The sequence below is a fragment of the Oncorhynchus masou genome, unplaced genomic scaffold (genome assembly GCF_036934945.1).
Source record: "Oncorhynchus masou masou isolate Uvic2021 unplaced genomic scaffold, UVic_Omas_1.1 unplaced_scaffold_2976, whole genome shotgun sequence".
NCBI classification, from domain to species: Eukaryota; Metazoa; Chordata; class Actinopteri; order Salmoniformes; family Salmonidae; genus Oncorhynchus; species Oncorhynchus masou.
Window position 1 is genome coordinate 1 of NW_027009395.1, and position 26,500 is coordinate 26,500.

A 26,500-nucleotide genomic window follows, 5' to 3' on the forward strand; every position below is an offset into this window, starting at 1 on the left:
CATGTCGTTCCAGACGGGTAACGGAGGTTGGTCAGGTGTTTGGACACGTCTATCAGAGGACCACACACCTCCTCTGGCTCCCCATGACTCTGCCACGTCCTACAAACACACATACTCTATTCTGTTACAGGGCTCTGTGTGTGATTTGTGCCAAAAAGAGAAGCACAGAGTGAGAGAGAGAGAAACAGAGAGAGAGAAACAGGGAGAGAGAGAGAGAGAGGGGGAGAGAGAGAGAGGGGAGAGAGACAGAGGGGAGAGAGACAGAGGGAGAGAGAGACAGAGAGAGAGGGAGAGAGAGACAGAGAGAGAGGGAGAGAGAGACAGAGGGACTGTTCACAAACACACCCTACAGAGCCCCATGACAGCAGCACAATTAGACCCAACCAAATCATGAGAAAACAAAAAGATAATTACTTGACACATTGGAAAGAATTAACAAAAAAACTGAGAAAACTAGAATTCTATTTGTCCCTACACAGAGAGTACACAGCGGCAGAATACCTGACCACTGTGACTGACCCAAAATTAAGGAAAGCTTTGACTATGTACAGACTCAGCGAGCATAGCCTTGCTATTGAGAAAGGCCGCCGTAGGCAGACATGGCTCTCAAGAGAAGACAGGCTATGTGCTCACTGCCCACAAAATGAGGTGGAAACTGAGCTGCACTTCCTAACCTCCCTGCCCAATGTATGACCATATTAGAGAGACATATTTCCCTCAGATTACACAGATCCACAAGAATTCGAAAACAAATCCAATTTTGAAAACTCCCATATCTACTGGGTGAAATTCCACAGTGTGCCATCAGAGCAGCAAGATTTGTGACCTGTTGCCACGAGAAAAGGGCAAACAGTGAAGAACACGCACCATTGTAAATACAACCCATATCTATGCTTATTTATTTTATCTTGTGTCCTTTACCATTTGTACATTGTAAAAACACTGTATATATATAATATGACATTTGTAATGTCTTTATTGTTTTGAAACTTCTGTATGTGTGATGTCTACTGTTAATTTTTATTGTTTATTTCACTTTATATATTATCTACCTTACTTGCTTTGGCAATGTTAACACATGTTACCCATGCCAATAAAGCCCCTTGAATTGAATTGACAGAGACAGAGACAGAGGGAGAGAGAGACAGAGAGAGAGAGAGAGAGACAGTGGGAGAGAGACAGAGGGAGAGAGAGAGGGAGAGAGAGACAGAGAGAGGGAGAGAGAGACAGAGAGGGAGAAAGAGACAGAGAGAGAGAGAGAGAGAGAGAGAGAAAGAGACAGAGAGAGAGACAGAGAGAGAGATGGAGAGAGACAGAGGGAGAGAGAGACAGAGGGAGAGAGAGCCAGAGAGAGAGAGACAGAGAGAGAGAGACAGACAGGGGAGAGAGACAGAGAGAGACAGAGGGAGAGAGAGACAGAGGGAGAGAGACAGAGAGAGACAGAGGGAGAGAGAGACAGAGGGAGAGAGAGCCAGAGAGAGAGAGACAGAGAGAGAGAGAGAGACAGGGGAGAGAGACAGAGAGAGACAGAGGGAGAGAGAGACAGAGAGGGCGAGAGAGACAGAGAGAGAGAGAGAGAGACAGAGGGAGAGAGAGACAGAGAGAGAGAGAGAGAGAGAGAGAGAGACAGAGAGAGAGAGAGAGAGAGAGAGAGACAGGGGGAAAGAGACAGAGAGAGAGAGAGACAGAGAGAGAGACTGAGAGAGAGACAGAGACAGGGGAGAGAGACAGAGAGAGAGAGAGACTGAGAGAGAGACAGAGAGAGAGAGACTGAGAGAGAGACAGAGAGAGAGAGACAGAGAGAGACAGAGAGAGTGCATACCTCTTTACTGTTTCCTGGTAATTCTGGAAAACAAAGCAATGTCTTATCACATTTATGCCAATGCACAGTATGCCATCACGCACACACACACACACACACACACACACACACACACACACACACACACACACACACACACACACACACACACACACACACACACACACACACACACACACACACACACACACACACACACACCTGCAGAAAGGCGATGTCATCCCTGTCTTCCTTCATCTCTTCCTCGATCTCTCGGATGGTTTTAGCCAGCAGCTTCATCTCTTTTCCCACTCTCTCTCTCTTCTCCTTCATCACTCTATTCCTCTCCTCCTCTTCCTCCCTCAGCCTGGCTAGCCTGGCCTCCTCCTCCTCTCTCAGGAACTGGTGCAGCTTCTCAAACTCCTCCTTTATCTGTCTCTCTGTCTGCTGGGCATGGCTCTGGGGGAGGGAGGGAGGAACGGAGTGGGGAGGCAGGGAGGGAGGGTGCACAGATGTGATAACTTTGTGACAGCTGATTTGTGACAGCTCATGTAAAAGGCGCTTTATAATTGATTATTTAATTGTGATTGATTCATTGACAGACCGACAATGCAAGTCGTACCTGGTTGTGTTGGGAGGCGTGTTCAAAGATCCGCGTAACCTTCTCAAACCTCCTGCTCTTCCCGAGCAGCTTCCCCAGTGAAGAGTTCAGCTCCCCCTGGTGGGCAGTAGGAAGAATGACAACCAGCGTATCACAATACAATAGATGTATACTTTATTTTTCATATACTTTTTTTTCATTCTTTATTTCTGTTTCCATAAAAGCCCATAGGGACTGGTGTTGAACGTTTGCTAGCAATACTTCAGTGCAATGCATCGGACGATTGTTGTTCAATGTGTCAATGTGTTCGTCCCTATCCAAGTAAACAAAATTTAAAAAAAATACAACAGTGATTGACTATGATAAACACTTTATCTACCTCCCCAATGCAAAATAGTTAAAAAAAACATCAACATATATTTTGTGGAAAAGAGATGTTTGTATGTTTCTTAAACGACGCAGCATACTCAGGGGAAAACGATCCCCTCTCATTGAAGCCACGGAAAGTCAAGGCCGACAGCGGTACTGCAGGCGTTGTTAGCAGACCCCCCCCCCCCATTTTGTTTTTTAAATTGAATACAATCATTGTACCAATAATTGATTCTAATACACCAGATGTATGTCTGACTTTTGTAAAAAAAATTGTACTGGCAACCTGCAGTACCCCGGTCGGCCTTCAACTTCAGTTACTCAGAGGGGGCAGCACTGAGCTAGCCTGCAAAGTCATTTCCTGGAGTAGCTCAAACTGAGCATGTCATGTGCTATTGACTCGTCCTATAGGAATGAATGGAGTCAGGTGATCTATGGTTTTGGCCAGTCTTTATACAGCCATTGATCCATGCTGGATTGCTGACAAAATGACAGAGCAGCGCAGATGACTGTTCCATTTGATCATGGGGCGCCTCCCCTCACCGATTTCACCCGGTCACTTGACGGGCCATAGCCAATATTGGCAGTACAGTACAGCGTTTCTCAACCATTTCTGTATCAGTGACTGGCGAGACATGGTCCTTGTCTTTTTAACCAGCTCATGTTTAAAACTAATACAAAAACACCACTGGAGATCAGTGGAGGCTGTCATGGGACTTGTCTGAAGGTAACTGATTTAAATAATGTTTGTGGCCAACAACTAAAGGGGTTAAATATTTGTCTCCAACTTATTTTGGTCTTCTGAGCTTCTATATCCTAGATTCAGCGCATTCGGTAAGTATTCAGACTCCTCGACTTTTTCCACATTTTGTTACATTACAGCCTTATTCTAAAATTGATTAAATCTTTTTTCCCCCTCATCAATCTATACACAATACCCCATGTAGACAAAGCAGAAATAGGTTTTTAGAAATGTTTACTAATTTATTAAAAATCAAGAAACTGAAATATCACATTTACATAAGTATTGAGACCCTTTACTCAGTACTTTGTTGAAGCACCTTTGGCAGCGATTACAACCTTGAGTCTTCTTGGGTATGACGTTACAAGCTTGGCACACCTGTATTTGGGAAGATGCTTCCATTTTCTCTGCAGATCCTCTCAAGCTCCGTCAGGTTGGATGGGGAGCGTTGCTGCACAGCTATCATCAGGTCTCTCCAGAGATGTTCGATCTGGTTCAAATCTGGGCTCTGGCTGGGCCATTCAAGGACATTCAGACTTGTCCTGAAGCCACTCCTGCATTGCCTTTAGCTGTGTGCCTAGTGTTGTTGTCCTGTTGGAAGGTGAACCTTTGCCACAGTCTGAGGCCCTGAGTGCTCTGGAGCAGGTTTTCATCAAGAATCTCTCTATACTTTGCTCTGTCACCTTTTCCTAAAATCCTGACGAGTCCCAGTCCCTGCCGCTGGAAAATATCCCCACAGCATGATGTTGTAACCACCATGCTTCACCGTAGGGATGGTGCCAGGTTTCCTCCAGACGTGATGCTGCCACCTCCATGCTTCACCGTAGGGGTGGTGTCAGGTTTCCTCCAGACGTGATGCTGCCACCACCATGCTTCACCGTAGGGGTTGTGTCAGGTTTCCTCCAGACGTGACGCTTGACATTCAGGCCAAAGAGTTCAATCTTGGTTTGGTCAGACCAGAGAATATTGTGTCTCATGGTCTGAGTCTTTAGGTGCCTCAATTTCCAGTCTCAATACTTATGGAAATAAGGTATCTTTTTTTATACAGTTGCAAACATTTCTAAAAACCTGTTTTCGCTTTTTCATTATGGGGCATTGTGTGTTGATTGCTGAGAATTTGTATTTATTTAATACATTTTAGAAGAAGGCTGTAACGTAACAAAATGTGTAAAAAGTCAAGGTCTGAATGCGCTCCGAATGACAGACACGTCAAAACCTTATGACTTTTTATTTTACAGTGTTTTTTTCCATTTATGAATGTGTTATTCAATGTGTTTCTATATAGTAGTAAAGGACATACTCAATATTCTATCAAAATAAAAATGTAAATATATATTTTTATATAACTAAAGGGGTCCTAAAACTCTAAATCAAATAGCTAAATGATCCATGGAATGACCATCTTAACACCATTCCATTTGTTAGTTTAGTAGAACCCCAGGGCCCCGGTGGGTGAAGATTTCCCTTAAGGACCAATGGAATGTTCTAAAATGTACAAACTCCACCCATCCAGGGCACCGGACCATGCAAACGAACTCGCCACTGTCAAGCTCTGCTTTCCGGCTATGGAGTGGCTGCCCAGAGGTGGAACTGGAGAATTTAAATAAATGTGCCGTCCATCAAATGGTGTGGTACTTCACTTGCATGATCATTGAGAAGCAAAATAACAGTTGTTGCCTAGGTTACGCAGATTGTTTTTACCCAAATGCAAAACTCATGTGGGGAGTTACATGCAGCCAGAGCCGCAACTTCCACTAGGGACACGGGGGACGGGGAAGGGGGCATGTCCCCTCACATTCAAAAATTGCATTTTTGTCCCCCGTGTTTTATCATTGGAATGTGATACAAAAGAAGTTGACAGTGTGCTTTGGGACCATGCGGACACCTCCAAGCGGTCGGGAGGGCTGTTTGGAGAGTTTATATGACAAAAGAGCAAACCAAAGAAAGGTATGTCAACTACACTTCTACAACCAAGGAAAGGTATGTCAATTACACTTCTACAACCAAGGAAAGGTATGTCAATTACACTTCTACAACCAAGGAAAGGTATGTCAATTACACTTCTACAACCAAGGAAAGGTATGTCAATTACACTTCTACAACCAAGGAAAGGTATGTCAACTACACTTCTACAACCAAGGAAAGGTATGTCAATTACACTTCTACAACCAAGGAAAGGTATGTCAACTACACTTCTACAACCAAGGAAAGGTATGTCAATTACACTTCTACAACCAAGGAAAGGTATGTCAACTACACTTCTACAACCAAGGAAAGGTATGTCAACTACACTTCTACAACCAAGGAAAGGTATGTCAATTACACTTCTACAACCAAGGAAAGGTATGTCAACTACACTTCTACAACCAAGGAAAGGTATGTCAACTACACTTCTACAACCAAGGAAAGGTATTTCAACTACACTTCTACAACCAAGGAAAGGTATTTCATCTACACTTCTACAACCAAGGAAAGGTATTTCAACTACACTTCTACAACCAAGGAAAGGTATGTCAATTACACTTCTACAACCAAGGAAAGGTATTTCAATTACACTTCTACAACCAAGGAAAGGTATGTCAATTACACTTCTACAACCAAGGAAAGGTATTCCAATTACACTTCTACAACCAAGGAAAGGTATGTCAACTACACTTCTACAACCAAGGAAAGGTATGTCAACTACACTTCTATAACCAAGGAAAGGTATGTCAATTACACTTCTACAACCAAAGGTGTGCTCTTGCATACAGCGATCTCAGCAGCAGTTTTCATACAAGCAAGACACAGACAGGCAGTCTAAATAGTCATTTAATGTTCTGTTATCAGCATCATTACAAGCAGTCAAAATAGTAGTGTTCTTTTTCAGCATCTCAGGCTAAAATATGGCAGCATAACTATAAAGATTACATCATCACAAATGTAAACGTGTGGTTAAAACGCAAATCATTTTGCCCCAATAATATCCTTACAGTCAGAGAAGGTTGTAGCCTTCTGCTACTGAAATATCCTTAGTTACAACAGTCAGAGAAGGTTGTAGCCTTCTGCTACTGAAATATCCTTAGTTACAACAGTCAGAGAAAGTTGTAGCCTTCTGCTACTGAAATATCCTTAGTTACAACAGTCAGAGAAGGTTGTAGCCTTCTATATTGGCTGTCTTACTGATGACTGCCTATATTGGCTGTCTTACAGATGACTGCCTATATTGGCTGTCTTACAGATGACTGCCTATATTGGCTGTCTTACTGATGACTGCCTATATTGGCTGTCTTACTGATGACAGTCTATATTGGCTGTCTTACTGATGACTGCCTATATTGGCTGTCTTACTGATGACTGCCTATATTGGCTGTCTTACTGATGACTGCCTATATTGGCTGTCTTACTGATGACTGCCTATATTGGCTGTCTTACTGATGACTGCCTATATTGGCTGTCTTACTGATGACTGCCTATATTGGCTGTCTTACTGATGACTGCCTATATTGGCTGTCTTACAGATGACTGCCTATATTGGCTGTCTTACAGATGACTGCCTATATTGGCTGTCTTACAGATGACTGCCTATATTGGCTGTCTTACTGATGACTGCCTATATTGGCTGTCTTACTGATGACTGCCTATATTGGCTGTCTTACTGATGACTGCCTATATTGGCTGTCTTACTGATGACTGCCTATATTGGCTGTCTTACTGATGACTGCCTATATTGGCTGTCTTACTGATGACTGCCTATATTGGCTGTCTTACTGATGACTGCCTATATTGGCTGTCTTACTGATGACTGCCTATATTGGCTGTCTTACATGATGACTGATGACCTATATTGGCTGTCTTACAGATGACTGCCTATATTGGCTGTCTTACTGATGACTGCCTATATTGGCTGTCTTACTGATGACTGCCTATATTGGCTGTCTTACTGATGACTGCCTATATTGGCTGTCTTACTGATGACTGCCTATATTGGCTGTCTTACTGATGACTGCCTATATTGGCTGTCTTACTGATGACTGCCTATATTGGCTGTCTTACTGATGACTGCCTATATTGGCTGTCTTACTGATGACTGCCTATATTGGCTGTCTTACTGATGACTGCCTATATTGGCTGTCTTACTGATGACTGCCTATATTGGCTGTCTTACTGATGACTGCCTATATTGGCTGTCTTACTGATGACTGCCTATATTGGCTGTCTTACTGATGACTGCCTATATTGGCTGTCTTACTGATGACTGCCTATATTGGCTGTCTTACTGATGACTGCCTATATTGGCTGTCTTACAGATGACTGCCTATATTGGCTGTCTTACAGATGACTGCCTATATTGGCTGTCTTACAGATGACTGCCTATATTGGCTGTCTTACTGATGACTGCCTATATTGGCTGTCTTACTGATGACTGCCTATATTGGCTGTCTTACTGATGACAGTCTATATTGGCTGTCTTACAGATGACTGCCTATATTGGCTGTCTTACAGATGACTGCCTATATTGGCTGTCTTACAGATGACTGCCTATATTGGCTGTCTTACTGATGACTGCCTATATTGGCTGTCTTACTGATGACTGCCTATATTGGCTGTCTTACTGATGACAGTCTATATTGGCTGTCTTACAGATGACTGCCTATATTGGCTGTCTTACAGATGACTGCCTATATTGGCTGTCTTACAGATGACTGCCTATATTGGCTGTCTTACTGATGACTGCCTATATTGGCTGTCTTACTGATGACAGTCTATATTGGCTGTCTTACTGATGACTGTCAGAGCACGTCTCTATGCTGATGCCGCGTTTGACATTGAATGGTAAAATTGGCCAGCCCAACTTGGTAGGGGGGCCGGCCGTTGCCCAGTGAAGGTTCTACTGCACTGACCAGCCAAAGGCTCATTAGTATAACTGAGAAATTGCACAAAAATATATATTATAGGTCATTTTTGTATTTTAATATATTTAAAAAATACGTGTGCCTGTCAATTTTGACCACCCAACTAAAAAAATGGTCCAGCCCATCTGGCATTTGCCAGAATTACCAGGTGGTGAATTCACCCCTGGTTTCTATCCTTTATGTGTTATTTCATGTTCTTTCAGGTTCCCTAACCGACTAAAAGTCTCTCCGCACTGGGAGCCTTCTCTTCCCGTGTGTGTATTGTCTCTTCCTGTGTGTGTATTGTCTCCTCCCGTGTGTGTATTGTCTCCTCCTGTGTGTGTATTGTCTCCTCCTGTGTGTATTGTCTCCTCCTGTGTGTGTATTGTCTCCTCCTGTGTGTGTATTGTCTCATGCTTTTTTAGGTTCCCCTAACCGGGTAAATGTCTTTTCACACTGAGAGCAGTGGTAGCTCTTTTTTTCTGTGTGTGTTCTCTCGTGATATTTAAAGCCCCCTAACTGGGTAAAGGTCTTTCCACACAGGGAGCATTGGTACGGCTTTTCTCCCGTGTGTGTCCTCTCGTGTGTTTTCAGGTTCCATAACCAGGTAAAACCCTTTCCACACTGGGAGCATTGGTACGGCTTCTCTCCTGTGTGTATTCTCTCATGCTCTTTCAGATGCGATGACTGGTTAAATTTCTTTTCGCAATGGGAGCATTGGAAAGGCTTTTCTCCTGTGTGGGTCCTCTCGTGCTCTTTCAGCTTTGATAACCATTTAAAACTCTTTCCGCACCGGGAGCAGTGGTTTGTCTTCTCTCCCTGTGTGAGAATTCTGTCGTTCTTTTTCAGGTTCCCTAACTGGGGAAATGTCGTTCCATTCTGAGAGCAGTGGTAGGTATTGTTTTCTCTGTGTGTCCGCTCATGATATTGAAAGCCCCCTAACTGGGTAAAAGTTTTTCCACAAATGACACATTGGTAAGGCTTTTCTCCAGTGTGTGTCCTCTCGTGCTCTTTCAGCTTTGATAACCAGGTAAAACTCTTTCCACAGTGGGAGCAGTGGTGTGGTCTCACTGGTTTGGGTGTCTCTGGGTCTGGTTCCCCTGAGGGACTCTTCCTGCTGTCAGAGGGAAAGTCTGGCCTCTCTCCTGCCAAAGACAAACAGAGTGTTTGGTTAAACAGAAATGAAACCTCCACATGATTAAACTGTCTTCCTATGAGGTTTAATCTAGACTAGATCCCAAACGGTACATTTGGATCCTGGATGCTGATTGGTTGATAGCTGTTAGTTAAATCACAATAATCCACAGGTAATGCCTGTTAAAGGGATATTTCGGGATTTTCACAATATCTACTTCCCCAGAGTCAGATGAACTCATGCATACCATGTGTATGTATGTCTATGCGTGCAGTTTGACGGCAGTGGCTAACTAGCCGTGGCGCAATTGCTAACTAGCATTAGCATAATCATTGAAAGTCTATAGTATCTGCTAGCATGCTAACTTACTTACTTGACACAGACATAAAATGGTATTCACCAGTTCATCTGCCTCTAGGGAAGTAGATAAAGGGCCTCGTTGCATCTCTTTAATAGTTCCATTTGAATCATCCCTATGCATCCACTGTCCCACAGCCCAGCCTGGCACTTCCGAAACTAGTCTCCATTTTTATCCCATGCTTCTTGCCTAACATTTGGTTTGTAACAGAGGGGAATTGTATAAACCTCGCCACCTGTAAGACCCAATCAAATCACAGATGTGCAGAACGGAATCACGGATTCCAGACATTAAAACAGAATTCAGTGTTCTAGAAGTGTTATGTATAGAAAATGTATTGATCATCGTAGGAAATCAACTAAATGTATTGAACTAATTAAAAATGTATTGATTTGCTCAAGGTTATGATAAGAGATGAACATAGTTGGTCCGTACTTCGATCAAAACGCATCAGTGAATGATATTTTCCTTCATTATACTGCTCAATGTCCCACTACTATTTTTTAATTATTTTTACCTTTATTTAACTAGGCAAGTCAGTTAAGAACCAATTTTTATTTTCAATGACGGCCTAGTGGGTTAACTGCCTTGTTCAGAGGCAGAACAACAGATTTGTACCTTGTCAGCTTGGGGATTTGAACTTGCAACCTTCTGGCTTCAAGTCCAACCCTCTAACCACTAGGCTAAGCTGCCGTGCAGTAGACTAACCTAGTCTACTACACAATTTCCCCACAATATTAGAATGCAGGAGCAGAAAATAACCCCCGAAGCTACTGTAACATCTGGTGGTGGATATTAGAATGCAGGAGCAGAAAATAACCCCGAAGCTACTGTAACATCTGGTGGTGGATATTAGAATGCAGGAGCAGAAAATAACCCCGAAGCTACTGTAACATCTGGTGGTGGATATTAGAATGCAGGAGCAGAAAATAACCCCGAAGCTACTGTAACATATGGTGGTGGATATTAGAATGCAGGAGCAGAAAATAACCCAGAAGCTACTGTAACATCTGGTGGTGGATATTAGAATGCAGGAGCAGAAAATAACCCCGAAGCTACTGTAACATCTGGTGGTGGATATTAGAATGCAGGAGCAGAAAATAACCCCAAAGCTACTGTAACATATGGTGGTGGATATTAGAATGCAGGAGCAGAAAATAACCCCGAAGCTACTGTAATATCTGGTGGTGGATATTGGAATGCAGGAGCAGAAAATAACCCGAAGCTACTGTAATATCTGGTGTTGGATATTAGAATGCAGGAGCAGAAAATAACCCCGAAGCTACTGTAACATCTGGTGGTGGATATTAGAATGCAGGAGCAGAAAATAACCCCGAAGCTACTGTAACATCTGGTGGTGGATATTAGAATGCAGGAGCAGAAAATAACCCCAAAGCTACTGTAACATCTGGTGGTGGATATTAGAATGCAGGAGCAGAAAATAACCCCGAAGCTACTGTAACATCTGGTGGTGGATATTTGATGTTATGGGGCTATTTTGCTTCCACTGGTCCTGGGTCCTTTGTTAAGGTCAATGGCATCACATCCTGGTACTTCACATATTACCAGGACATTTGAGCCAAAAACCTTGTTGCCTCTGCCACTGACACTTGGCTGCAAGTGGATCTTCCAGCAAAGACAATAACCCCAAGCACACATCAAAATGTGGAAATTAATGTAGAATTGGAGTCAAAAACCTAAAACGTTTAAATTCCATCTCAATGACTTGAAACCTACTGAAAAGCTGTGGTTTGAATTGAAAAGGCAAAGCCCATAAGTGACAAAACGATTTCAAAGATCTGGAAGGAATCCGAATGGAGGAACAGTCCAAGATGTGAGGTATTGAAAGGTCATGAAAACAGAGGCGTCCATCATTTTGACCTGGAACTTTTTGCAAATAAAATGAAAATAACATGTTATTTGCCACATGCACCAAATACAACGGGTGTCGTAGACGTTACATTGAAACGCTTACTTACAAGACCTTAACAACAATGCAGTTTTAAGAAAATATCAAAACCCAAAAAAATAAAGTAAGAGATAAAGAACAAATAATTAAAGAGCAGTAGTAAATAACAATAGCCTGGCTATATACAGGGGTACCGGTACAGAGTCAATGTGGAGGCTATATACAGGGGGTACCGGTACAGAGTCAATGTGGAGGCTATATACAGGGGGTACCGGTACCGAGTCAATGTGGAGGCTATATACAGGGGGTACCGGTACAGAGTCAATGTGGAGGTTATATACAGGGGGTACCGGTACAGAGTCAATGTGGAGGCTATATACAGGGGGTACCGGTACCGAGTCAATGTGGAGGCTATATACAGGGGGTACCGGTACAGAGTCAATGTGGAGGCTATATACAGGTGGTGTCAGTACAGAGTCAATGTGGAGGCTATATACAGGGGGTACCGGTACAGAGTCAATGTGGAGGCTATATACAGGGGGTACCGGTACCGAGTCAATGTGGAGGCTATATACAGGGGGTACCGGTACCGAGTCAATGTGGAGGCTATATACAGGGGGTACCGGTACAGAGTCAATGTGGAGGCTATATACAGGTGGTGTCAGTACAGAGTCAATGTGGAGGCTATATACAGGGGGTACCGGTACAGAGTCAATGTGGAGGCTATATACAGGGGTACCGGTACCGAGTCAATGTGGAGGCTATATACAGGGGGTACCGGTACCGAGTCAATGTGGAGGCTATATACAGGGGGTACCGGTACAGAGTCAATGTGGAGGCTATATACAGGGGGTACCGGTACCGAGTCAATGTGGAGGCTATATACAGGGGGTACCGGTACAGAGTCAATGTGGAGGCTATATACAGGGGGTACCGGTACAGAGTCAATGTGGAGGCTATATACAGGGGGTACCGGTACCGAGTCAATGTGGAGGCTATATACAGGGGGTACCAGTACAGAGTCAATGTGGAGGCTATATACAGGGGGTACCGGTACAGAGTCAATGTGGAGGCTATATACAGGGGGTACCGGTACCGAGTCAATGTGGAGGCTATATACAGGGGGTACCGGTACCGAGTCAATGTGGAGGCTATATACAGGGGGTACCGGTACAGAGTCAATGTGGAGGCTATATACAGGGGGTACCGGTACCGAGTCAATGTGGAGGCTATATACAGGGGGTACCAGTACAGAGTCAATGTGGAGGCTATATACAGGGGGTACCAGTACAGAGTCAATGTGGAGGCTATATACAGGGGGTGTCAGTACAGAGTCAATGCGGAGGCTATATACAGGGGGTACCGGTACAGAGTCAACCTTCCGGTTACTAGTCCAACACTCTAACCACTAGGCTACCCTGCCGCCCCGACTATAGGAGGACGGGCTCCTTGTAATGGCTGGAATGGAACCGGAGTTGAACGTGGTTTCTATATGTTAAATACCATTCCGTTTATTCCATTCCGGCCATTACAATGAGCCTGCCCTCCTATAGATCATCCCACCAGCCTCCCCTGGTGTACAGTAAGTGTATATTTAGCATTTGGTTAATTATCTTGATGTGATATGAAAGTAGAGGGATTTATGTTTCTAGAACTGTACCGCAATTGAGAACCGATTCACGTTTAGACTGAGTTTTTGGCTGTTTTGGCTGCAAGAGCCAATTCGCCTTTAAACAGAACATTAGACTCCTTTAGTTCATTATTATCACCCCACTAGTTACTTACCGGTGTTCATCAGATCTCCAGTTTTTCCCTCCTCATTTTCCAATGTGACAGTGACCTCCCCAGCTCCTTCACTCCAAAAACGACATCCCCCTCTTCCTCTCTGAGCGCTCCTGTATCTCCTTTCAATGTGATGTCCTCCTCTTCCTCTCTGAGCGCTCCTGTATCTCCTTTCAATGTGATGTCCTCCTCTTCCTCTCTGAGCGCTCCTGCATCTCCTTTCAATGTGATGTCCTCCTCTTCCTCTCTGAGCGCTCCTGCATCTCCTTTCAATGTGATGTCCTCCTCTTCCTCCTCTTCTTTCACGACAATATTAAGCCACAGACCCTCTTTCTCCGTCCAGCAGACCTCCTGTCCTTTGGCAGTGGGGGAGTTGTTTAGTGAGCTCATGGTCGGGGATGTTAGCTAGCTAGTTAAATTAGCATAAACAACTAGCTTAGTGCTAACTTAACCAGCTAGCGAGATGACTAACAACGTAATTATAAAATTAAACGGGGTAACTAGTAGATACGTCAGACGTGTGCTTTCAACACAGCAACTTCCCATTCACCGAAACCGTCTGAAGAGCTGCAATGTTCCGGCTATATTGGCTAACAAGCTAAGAAGGTGGCTGACGGGCTTCTTCTTCTTCTTCGGGGGTTTATCTGCAGGTGGCAGTCAAGGGGTAATGATGCATTACCGCCACCTACTGTACTGGGGCGTGGGCCAGAGTCCGGGAGAAATTAAATCCTGTCGGCCTTTAAAAAAATAAAATGAAGATTGGAGACTGTATAGAATTATGTTCTACATAGTATTATCTTTAAACAGTGGTTTAGTGACAGCTTTATTTAGTTGCCAGTGCACAAAAAAATAATAATAACTGGTGTCATCATTTCTCACACACATTGATTTTCTAAGTAGCTTTTCCTAGCCACCGTGCTTCTACAACTGCATTGCTTGCTGTTTGTGGTTTATGGCTGGGTTTCTGTACAGCACGTTGAGATATCAGCTGATGTAAGAAGGGCTATATAAATACATTTGATTTGATTGACTTGAAGAAATGTTTGTATTTTTATACCCTCAAACACCAAATTAGGCCTACCTACTTACAGAACACGGCGCCATCACTGTCAATCGTGAATGATATTCTCCGTGATCTGTGATTTAAAAAAGAAGAAGAAAAGTCCCCAAACCGATGCTTCTATGTGACATCACATGGTGGGATTAAAAGAAAGAAAAACGGTGATTTTCAAAACCTGAGACGAGATGCTCCTCAGGTCACCAGGAACATCATTGTATTTGAATATCACTGTTTGGAAATTGTTTCAACTTTTGATGACGTCATCAATAGAGATGTGTTTTTTCTTCTGCAAAATGTAGAAATGTGCTGTTTTCACATGTAGACACTGGTAGTGTGCTGGAAGGAGATTTGGTTTGATTTGATTTTTGAGGTAATGAAAATGAAGTTGTAAAGTGATCGATTTTACAAAAAAAATAACTATCTCCTGAAGATATAGAACTTTCAACATACAGAAAGTGGCACAGTGTGATGTGTTTTGCTTCACACATTTTGAAAGTTCTCGACAACTTGATTGATGACCTGCAAAACATTTTGGGACTGTTCCAACACGTCCCAAAATAGGCCCCCGCACTGGTCCATTTTAAGGGCCCCCACCCTGGCCCATTTTAAAGGGCCCCCACACTAGCACATGTTAAAGGGCCCCCACACTGGCCCATTTTAAGGGCTCCCACCCTGGCCCATTTTAAAGGGCCCCCACACTAGCACATGTTAAAGGGCTCCCACCCTGGCCCATTTTAAAGGGCCCCCACACTAGCACATGTTAAAGGGCCCCCACACTGGCCCATTTTAAAGGGCCCACACACTGGCACATGTTAAAGGGCCCCCACACTGGCCCATTTTAAGGGCTCCCACCCTGGCCCATTTTAAAGGGCCCCCACACTAGCACATGTTAAAGGGCTCCCACCCTGGCCCATTTTAAAGGGCCCCCACACTAGCACATGTTAAAGGGCCCCCACCCTGGCCCATTTTAAAGGGCCCCCACACTAGCACATGTTAAAGGGCTCCCACCCTGGCCCATTTTAAAGGGCCCCCACACTAGCACATGTTAAAGGGCTCCCACCCTGGCCCATTTTAAAGGGCCCCCACACTGGCCCATTTTTTTTCCTTTTTTCCTTGAATCTCCCATTATTACACAGATAATAACATTGCTAAAAAACAAGTGACACCAGCCCACTGGGCTAAAAGTGGACAAGCCCATCTGTCATTTGCCTGTAATGCCAGATGGCCAGTCCACCCCAGCTTGTGTGTGTGTGTGTGTGTGTGTGTGTGTGTGTGTGTGTGTGTGTGTGTGTGTGTGTGTGTGTGTGTGTGTGTGTGTGTGTGTGTGTGTGTGTGTGTGTGTGTGTGTGTGTGTGTGTGTGTGTGTGTGCCTCATAGACTAGGTCATGTTACTCTACGCGTCAGTTAAGTGTTAAAGCACATGGAGACTGGAACCGAAATAACACTTCATGAGCCAAACACGTACAAATGGAACCAAAATAACACTTCATGAGCCAAACACGTACAAATGTAGGATCTTAATGTCATAACTCTTTTGTTGCTGAGAATTTTCCTGCACCACATTAAATACACGTGAGCTTCGTGATTTACATCAATTCACTGAAACCCTGCAGTGACTCACGGTTAACTTAACATTATCACACTTCATGTAGCCTCATATTAGACAGCTAATAGCCTAACCACCGATCAAGCAACATTACGGACTGAACGTTCAAATCCTGTTGCTGCAGTATTATTTTACTGTGACAAAACTGGTCAAATTACGATGCTACATCTGTATGTATGTGGCATGGCAACAACAACAGAGTGGATTGCAAAACAATCAGTGCAAACCACACACACTATCTTATGTAACTGCACAGATACGCCACATCAAATAAAAGTACCTGCTGAATGGCAGATACTCGATGAACAGATATTTAAATGCGAAGTAGGGGTGTAGGTAGCTTGTAGACATGTCTGTCTGTCTGTCTGTCTGTCTGTCTGTCTGTCTGTCTGTCTGTCTGTCTGTCTGTCATGTTTGTCTGTCTGTCTGTCATGTTTGTCTGTCTGTCTGTCATGTTTGTCTGTCTGTCTGTCTGTCATGTTTGTATGTATGTATGTATGTATGTATGTATGTATGTATGTATGTATGTATGTATGTATGTATGTATGTATGTATGTATGTATGTATGTATGTATATATGTATGTATGTCCATCTGTCCGTCCGTCTCTTACCTTACAGTCAGGTACAGCCTCCGTTATGGGATAGACTCTGTGCCCCTCGTGGGTCTCAGTCAGTCCACACTGACTGCACACTGGCTCCAGGTCATCCACACAGAACAAGGTAAACGTCTCTCCATGCTCCCGGCACAGCTCTGGATCTCCAGGGGGAAGGACGAAGCCGTCTGCCCCAGGGAGAAGGGCCTTGAGCGGGGTGGAACCCCTGAGAGGGACCCTAATGCTCGAGCTTCTAGTCTGAGAGCCTCCATGGATTATTTTTCTGAGCAAGAGTGCAAGAAGGTAGAAAGAGAGGAACGAAAAGGGGAGGAGAGAAAGAGAGAGGGAGGGAGGGAAAAAGAGATATATACAGTATATATATATTAATATATATATATATATACATATATATATATAAATATATATATATATATATATGAGAGAGAGAGAGAGAGAGAGAGAGAGAGAGAGAGAGAGAGTGAAAGAGGGAGACAGCTGTGAGAGAGAGCGGGAGGGAGAGACTGAAGGAGGGAGGGAGAAAGGGCATGAGAAGAGGGAAAGAGAGCGAGAGGGGGAGGGGAAGGGAAAGCGTAGAGAGAGCGAGAGACAGAGAGACAGGGGGGATATTGGCATTTTGTGTTCATGTGTGTGCATATGCATGTGTTTGTGTGTGCATGGGTGCGTGTGTGTGTGTGAGTGTGTTTGTATGTGTGTGTTTGTATGTGTGTGTTTGTATGTGTGTTTGAGTGTGTGTGTCTATATCAGTACCTGTGTGATAATTCCATGAGCTGAATGCTAGATGTATGTGTGATAACTCCATGAACTGAATGCTAGATGAATGTGTGATAACTCCATGAACTGAATGCTAGATGAATGTGTGATAACTCCATGAACTGAATGCTAGATGTATGTGTGATAACTCAATGAACTGAATGCTAGATATATGTGTGCCATAGAGGTTAATAACTTTAGTATCTGAACTCTTTCAAGTTCTTTGAGCTTTGACTTTAGCCAGATGGGTGGGGTTGACCTTTTTGGGACTATTCAATTGGTCCTTAGCTCCCGGTAATCACAGATAAAGTAGTATTGAATCCAGCGTTGGTCAAGTTACAACTATCTCTCTCTCTCTCTCTCTCTCTCTCTCTCTCTCTCTCTCTCTCTCTCTCTCTCTTTCTCTCTCTCTCTCTCTCTCTACATATATATATATATATATATATATATATTTCTCCTACTCTCTCTCACCAGACACACCAAGCCTAGGGCCCCAATCCTTACCACATCTGTGGTTGGTATCTACGGTTCAAATCCTACTTTAAGCAGGGAACATGGAAGCTGGACCTCACATGCACACATAACTGGAGACTCAGACTGCCACTAATGCTTGATTTAATGCTTCATTAAACGCTTCTTCAGGTTACGAGTGAACATACCTGGGTTCAAATAGTATCTGCTTTCTTTCAAATACTTCATCTGGGCTTGATTGAGCTCGCCTGGCAGCAATGGAACTCATAGACAAGTCTCAAAAGTTCAGAACCCCGCCCACCTGGCACTCCTGGCAGGCTAAAGCAACCGGTCAAAGTATTGGGAAGAAAAGGAAATACTATTTGAACCCTGGTGTGGTCGCTTGTAACCTGAACATTCCCTTAAATCAAGCATGAGTGTCAGTCTGAGTCTCCAGCTATGTTTGCATGTGAGGTACGGCTTCCATGTGCACTGCTTAAATTAGGGTTCAACCCACAGATACCAGCCAAGGACGTGACTTCATTGCAACAAAGAGTCTGTGTCTCAAATAGCAACCTATTCCCTACGTAGTGCACTACAGCGTATATGGATGTATCTACAGTAGGTCTCAAATAGCAACCTATTCCCTACGTAGTGCACTACAGCGTATATGGATGTATCTACAGTAGGTCTCAAATAGCAACCTATTCCCTACGTAGTGCACTACAGCGTATATGGATGTACCTACAGTAGGTCTCAAATGGCATCCTATTCCCTACGTAGTGCACTACAGCGTATATGGATGTATCTACAGTAGGTCTCAAATAGCAACCTATTCCCTACGTAGTGCACTACAGCGTATATGGATGTATGTACAGTAGGTCTCAAATGGCATCCTATTCCCTACGTAGTGCACTACAGCGTATATGGATGTATCTACAGTAGGTCTCAAATAGCAACCTATTCCCTACGTAGTTCACTACAGCGTATATGGATGTATCTACAGTAGGTCTCAAATGGCAACCTATTCCCTACGTAGTTCACTACAGCGTATATGGATGTATCTACAGTAGGTCTCAAATGGCAACCTATTCCCTACGTAGTGCACTACAGCGTATATGGATGTATCTACAGTAGGTCTCAAATGGCAATCTATTCCCTACGTAGTGCACTACAGCGTATATGGATGTATCTACAGTAGGTCTCAAATCGCAACCTATTCCCTACGTAGTGCACTACAGCGTATATGGATGTATCTACAGTAGGTCTCAAATGGCATCCTATTCCCTACGTAGTGCACTACAGCGTATATGGATGTATCTACAGTAGGTCTCAAATGGCAACCTATTCCCTACGTAGTGCACTACAGCGTATATGGATGTATCTACAGTGGGTCTCAAATAGCAACCTATTCCCTACGTAGTGCACTACAGCGTATATGGATATATCTACAGTAGGTCTCAAATAGCAACCTATTCCCTACATAGTGCACTACAGCGTATATGGATGTATCTACAGTAGGTCTCAAATAGCAACCTATTCCCTACGTAGTTCACTACAGCGTATATGGATGTATCTACAGTAGGTCTCAAATAGCAACCTATTCCCTACGTAGTGCACTACAGCGTATATGGATGTATCTACTGTAGGTCTCAAATGGCAACCTATTCCCTACGTAGTGCACTACAGCGTATATGGATGTATCTACAGTAGGTCTCAAATGGCAACCTATTCCCTGTAATAATGATGTCATGTACTTATATTGTCATATCATATTTCACATAGATCATTTTTAATGCTAGTAACAAGTTCACAGGTCACACACATCATTTGCATGAAATATAAAAGAGAAGGAAGTTATCCATATTGATCTGACTGGCATGTTACATTTACATTGGAGTCCTTAGTAGACGCTTGTATCTAGAGTGACTTTCAGTTAATTCATTCAACTTAAAAGAAAAATCCACCCCAAAATAATATTTAGGTGTTTTTTTAACTAGTCCACTGTTGATACAGCCCCGAAATGTTTCGCATCAGAAGTCAAGTTTTCAAGATACAGGACATTTTTTAAGAAGCAAAGTGTCACTTGCCACATCATCATGATGGTACGTTTAGAGTCATGATGATACATTTAGAGTCATGATGATACGTTTAGAGTCATGATGATAGGTTTAGAGTCATGATGATACGTTTAGAGTCATGATGATACGTTTAGAGTCATGATGATACGTTTAGAGTCATGATGATACGTTTAGAGTCATGATGATACGTTTAGAGTCATGATGGTACGTTTAGAGTCATGATGGTACGTTTAGAGTCATGATGGTACGTTTAGAGTCATGATGGTACGTTTAGAGTCATGATGATACATTTAGAGTCATGATGGTACGTTTAGAGTCATGATGATACGTTTAGCGTCATGATGGTACGTTTAGAGTCATGATGGTACGTTTAGAGTCATGATGGTACGTTTAGAGTCATGATGATACATTTAGAGTCATGATGATACATTTAGCGTCATGATGGTACGTTTAGACTCATGATGGTACGTTTAGAGTCATGATGATACATTTAGAGTCATGATGATACATTTAGAGTCATGATGGTACGTTTAGCATCATGATGGTACGTTTTAGAGTCATGATGGTGCGTTTAGAGTCATGATGGTACGTTTAGAGTCATGATGATACATTTAGAGTCATGATGGTGCGTTTAGAGTCATGATCATACGTTTAGAGTCATGATGGTACGTTTAGAGTCATGATGGTACGTTTAGAGTCATGATGATACGTTTAGAGTCATGATGATACGTTTAGAGTCATGATGGTACGTTTAGAGTCATGATGATACGTTTAGAGTCATGATGATACGTTTAGAGTCATGATGATCGTTTAGAGTCATGATGATCGTTTAGAGTCATGATGGTGCGTTTTAGAGTCATGATGATCGTTTAGAGTCATGATGGTACGTTTAGAGTCATGATGGTACGTTTAGAGTCATGATGATACATTTAGAGTCATGATGGTACGTTTAGAGTCATGATGATCGTTTAGCGTCATGATGGTGCGTTTAGAGTCATGATGGTACGTTTAGAGTCATGATGGTACGTTTAGAGTCATGATGATACATTTAGAGTCATGATGATACATTTAGCGTCATGATGGTGCGTTTAGAGTCATGATGGTACGTTTAGAGTCATGATGATACATTTAGAGTCATGATGATACATTTAGAGTCATGATGGTACGTTTAGCATCATGATGGTACGTTTTAGAGTCATGATGGTACGTTTAGAGTCATGATGGTACGTTTAGAGTCATGATGATACATTTAGAGTCATGATGGTACGTTTAGAGTCATGATCATGCGTTTAGAGTCATGATGGTACGTTTAGAGTCATGATGGTACGTTTAGAGTCATGATGATACGTTTAGAGTCATGATGATACGTTTAGAGTCATGATGATACGTTTAGAGTCATGATGGTACGTTTAGAGTCATGATGATACGTTTAGAGTCATGATGGTACGTTTAGAGTCATGATGGTACGTTTAGAGTCATGATGATACGTTTAGAGTCATGATGGTACGTTTAGAGTCATGATGATACGTTTAGAGTCATGATGGTACGTTTAGAGTCATGATGGTACGTTTAGAGTCATGATGATACGTTTAGAGTCATGATGGTACGTTTAGAGTCATGATGGTACGTTTAGAGTCATGATGATACGTTTAGAGTCATGATGGTACGCGTTTAGAGTCATGATGATACGTTTAGAGTCATGATGGTACGTTTAGAGTCATGATGGTACGTTTAGAGTCATGATGATACGTTTAGAGTCATGATGATACGTTTAGAGTCATGATGATACGTTTAGAGTCACGATGGTACGTTTAGAGTCATGATGGTACGTTTAGAGTCATGATGGTACGTTTAGAGTCATGATGATACGTTTAGAGTCATGATGATACGTTTAGAGTCATGATGGTACGTTTAGAGTCATGATGATACGTTTAGAGTCATATGATGGTACGTTTAGAGTCATGATGATACATTTAGAGTCATGATGATACATTTAGAGTCATGATGGTACGTTTAGAGTCATGATGGTACGTTTAGAGTAATGATGATAAGTTTAGAGTCATGATGATACATTTAGAGTCATGATGGTACGTTTAGAGTCATGATGATCGTTTAGAGTCATGATGGTGCGTTTAGAGTCATGATGATACATTTAGAGTCATGATGATACATTTAGAGTCATGATGGTACATTTAGAGTCATGATGGTACGTTTAAAGTCATGATGATACGTTTAGAGTCATGATGATACATTTAGCGTCATGATGGTACGTTTAGAGTCATGATGGTACATTTAGAGTCATGATGATACGTTTAGAGTCATGTTGATACGTTTAGAGTCATGATGGTACGTTTAGAGTCATGATGATACATTTAGAGTCATGATGGTACGTTTAGAGTCATGATGGTACGTTTAGAGTCATGATGATACGTTTAGAGTCATGATGATACGTTTAGAGTCATGATGATACATTTAGAGTCATGATGGTACGTTTAGAGTCATGATGGTACGTTTAGAGTCATGATGGTACATTTCAGTCATGATGATACGTTTAGAGTCATGATGGTACGTTTAGAGTCATGATGATACGTTTAGAGTCATGATGGTACGTTTAGAGTCATGATGGTAAGTTTAGAGTCATGATGGTACGTTTAGAGTCATGATGATACGTTTAGAGTCATGATGATACGTTTAGAGTCATGATGATACGTTTAGAGTCATGATGGCGTTTAGAGTCATGATGGTACGTTTAGAGTCATGATGGTACGTTTAGAGTCATGATGGTACGTTTAGAGTCATGATGGTACGTTTAGAGTCATGATGATACATTTAGAGTCATGATGGTGCGTTTAGAGTCATGATGATCGTTTAGCGTCATGATGGTACGTTTAGAGTCATGATGGTGCGTTTAGAGTCATGATGGTACGTTTAGAGTCATGATGATACATTTAGAGTCATGATGATACATTTAGCGTCATGATGGTACGCGTTTAGACTCATGATGGTACGTTTAGAGTCATGATGATACATTTAGAGTCATGATGATACATTTAGAGTCATGATGGTACGTTTAGCATCATGATGGTACGTTTAGAGTCATGATGGTACGTTTAGAGTCATGATGGTACGTTTAGAGTCATGATGATACATTTAGAGTCATGATGGTACGTTTAGAGTCATGATCATACGTTTAGAGTCATGATGGTACGTTTAGAGTCATGATGGTACGTTTAGAGTCATGATGATACGTTTAGAGTCATGATGATCGTTTAGAGTCATGATGATCGTTTAGAGTCATGATGGTACGTTTAGAGTCATGATGATACGTTTAGAGTCATGATGGTACGTTTAGAGTCATGATGGTACGTTTAGAGTCATGATGATACGTTTAGAGTCATGATGGTGCGTTTAGAGTCATGATGGTACGTTTAGAGTCATGATGATACGTTTAGAGTCATGATGGTACGTTTAGAGTCATGATGATACGTTTAGAGTCATGATGGTACGTTTAGAGTCATGATGGTACGTTTAGAGTCATGATGATACGTTTAGAGTCATGATGATACGTTTAGAGTCATGATGATCGTTTAGAGTCATGATGGTACGTTTAGAGTCATGATGATACATTTAGAGTCATGATGATACATTTAGAGTCATGATGGTACGTTTAGAGTCATGATGGTACGTTTAGAGTCATGATGATACATTTAGAGTCATGATGATACATTTAGAGTCATGATGGTACGTTTAGAGTCATGATGATCGTTTAGAGTCATGATGGTACGTTTAGAGTCATGATGATACATTTAGAGTCATGATGATACATTTAGAGTCATGATGGTACATTTAGAGTCATGATGGTACGTTTAAAGTCATGATGATACGTTTAGAGTCATGATGATACATTTAGCGTCATGATGGTACGTTTAGAGTCATGATGGTACATTTAGAGTCATGATGATCGTTTAGAGTCATGATGATCGTTTAGAGTCATGATGGTACGTTTAGAGTCATGATGATACATTTAGAGTCATGATGGTACGTTTAGAGTCATGATGGTGCGTTTAGAGTCATGATGATCGTTTAGAGTCATGATGATCGTTTAGAGTCATGATGATACATTTAGAGTCATGATGGTACGTTTAGAGTCATGATGGTACGTTTAGAGTCATGATGGTGCGTTTAGTCATGATGATACGTTTAGAGTCATGATGGTACGTTTAGAGTCATGATGATACGTTTAGAGTCATGATGGTACGTTTAGAGTCATGATGGTACGTTTAGAGTCATGATGGTACGTTTAGAGTCATGATGATACGTTTAGAGTCATGATGGTACGTTTAGAGTCATGATGGTACGTTTAGAGTCATGATCATACTTTTAGAGTCATGATGGTACGTTTAGAGTCATGATGGTACGTTTAGAGTCATGATGATACATTTAGAGTCATGATGGTACGTTTAGAGTCATGATGGTACGTTTAGAGTCATGATGGTACGTTTAGTCATGATGATACGTTTAGAGTCATGATGGTATGCGTTTAGAGTCATGATGATACGTTTAGAGTCATGATGGTACGTTTAGAGTCATGATGGTACGTTTAGAGTCATGATGGTGCGTTTAGAGTCATGATGATACGTTTTAGAGTCATGATGATCGTTTAGAGTCATGATGGTGCGTTTAGAGTCATGATGGTGCGTTTAGAGTCATGATGATACGTTTAGAGTCATGATGGTACGTTTAGAGTCATGATGGTACGTTTAGAGTCATGATGATACATTTAGAGTCATGATGGTACGTTTAGAGTCATGATGATACGTTTAGAGTCATGATGGTACGTTTAGATTCATGATGGTACGTTTAGAGTCATGATGATCGTTTAGAGTCATGATGATACGTTTAGAGTCATGATGATACGTTTAGAGTCATGATGGTACGTTTAGAGTCATGATGGTACGTTTAGAGTCATGATGATACGTTTAGAGTCATGATGGTACGTTTAGAGTCATGATGGTACGTTTAGAGTCATGATGATACGTTTAGAGTCATGATGGTACGTTTAGAGTCATGATGATACGCTTAGAGTCATGATGGTGCGTTTAGAGTCATGATGGTACGTTTAGAGTCATGATGATACGTTTAGAGTCATGATGATACGTTTAGAGTCACGATGGTATGCGTTTAGAGTCACGATGGTGCGTTTAGAGTCATGATGGTACGTTTAGAGTCATGATGATACGTTTAGAGTCATGATGATCGTTTAGAGTCATGATGGTGCGTTTAGAGTCATGATGATACGTTTAGAGTCATGATGGTACGTTTAGAGTCATGATGGTATGTTTAGAGTCATGATGATCGTTTAGAGTCATGATGGTACGTTTAGAGTCATGATGGTACGTTTAGAGTCATGATGGTACGTTTAGAGTCATGATGGTACGTTTTAGAGTCATGATGATACGTTTAGAGTCATGATGTTACGTTTAGAGTCATGATGGTACGTTTAGTGTCATGATGTTACGTTTAGAGTCAGGATGGTACGTTTAGAGTCATGATGATACGTTTAGAGTCATGATGGTACGTTTAGAGTCATGATGATCGTTTAGAGTCATGATGGTACGTTTAGAGTCATGATGATACGTTTAGAGTCATGATGGTACGTTTAGAGTCATGATGATACGTTTAGAGTCACGGTGGTACGTTTAGAGTCATGATGGTACGTTTAGAGTCATGATGGTACGTTTAGAGTCATGATGATACGTTTAGAGTCATGATGATACGTTTAGAGTCATGATGGTACGTTTAGAGTCATGATGATACGTTTAGAGTCATGATGGTACGTTTAGAGTCATGATGATACATTTAGAGTCATGATGATACATTTAGAGTCATGATGATACATTTAGAGTCATGATGGTACGTTTAGAGTCATGATGGTACGTTTAGAGTCATGATGATACATTTAGAGTCATGATGATACATTTAGAGTCATGATGATACATTTAGAGTCATGATGATACATTTAGAGTCATGATGGTACATTTAGAGTCATGATGGTACGTTTAAAGTCATGATGATACGTTTAGAGTCATGATGATACATTTGGAGTCATGATGTTACGTTTAGCCTCATGATGGTACGTTTAGAGTCATGATGATACGTTTAGAGTCATGATGGTACGTTTAGAGTCATGATGATACATTTAGAGTCATGATGGTACGTTTAGAGTCATGATGGTACGTTTAGAGTCATGATGGTACGTTTAGAGTCATGATGATACATTTAGAGTCATGATGATACATTTAGAGTCATGATGACACGTTTAGGCGTCATGATGGTACGTTTAGAGTCATGATGGTACGTTTAGAGT

General features: G+C 42.1%; 1 protein-coding gene across 1 annotated transcript in view; it reads right to left on the reverse strand.

Moving 5' to 3' along the window:
- Positions 1-15: 15 nt before the first annotated feature.
- LOC135534076 (E3 ubiquitin-protein ligase TRIM35-like) overlaps positions 16-26,500 on the reverse strand; it is a gene marked incomplete at its 3' end in the record, with an annotated part of 34,286 nt that continues 7,801 nt past the window's right edge. The window contains exons 2-6 of the mRNA XM_064961221.1: positions 16,850-17,057; positions 2,424-2,519; positions 2,024-2,260; positions 1,823-1,845; positions 16-99 (exon numbers count right to left, since the gene is read on the reverse strand). Of these exons, the coding sequence (XP_064817293.1) occupies positions 16-99; positions 1,823-1,845; positions 2,024-2,260; positions 2,424-2,519; positions 16,850-17,057 (648 nt within the window). The remainder of the gene's footprint in view (positions 100-1,822; positions 1,846-2,023; positions 2,261-2,423; positions 2,520-16,849; positions 17,058-26,500) is intronic.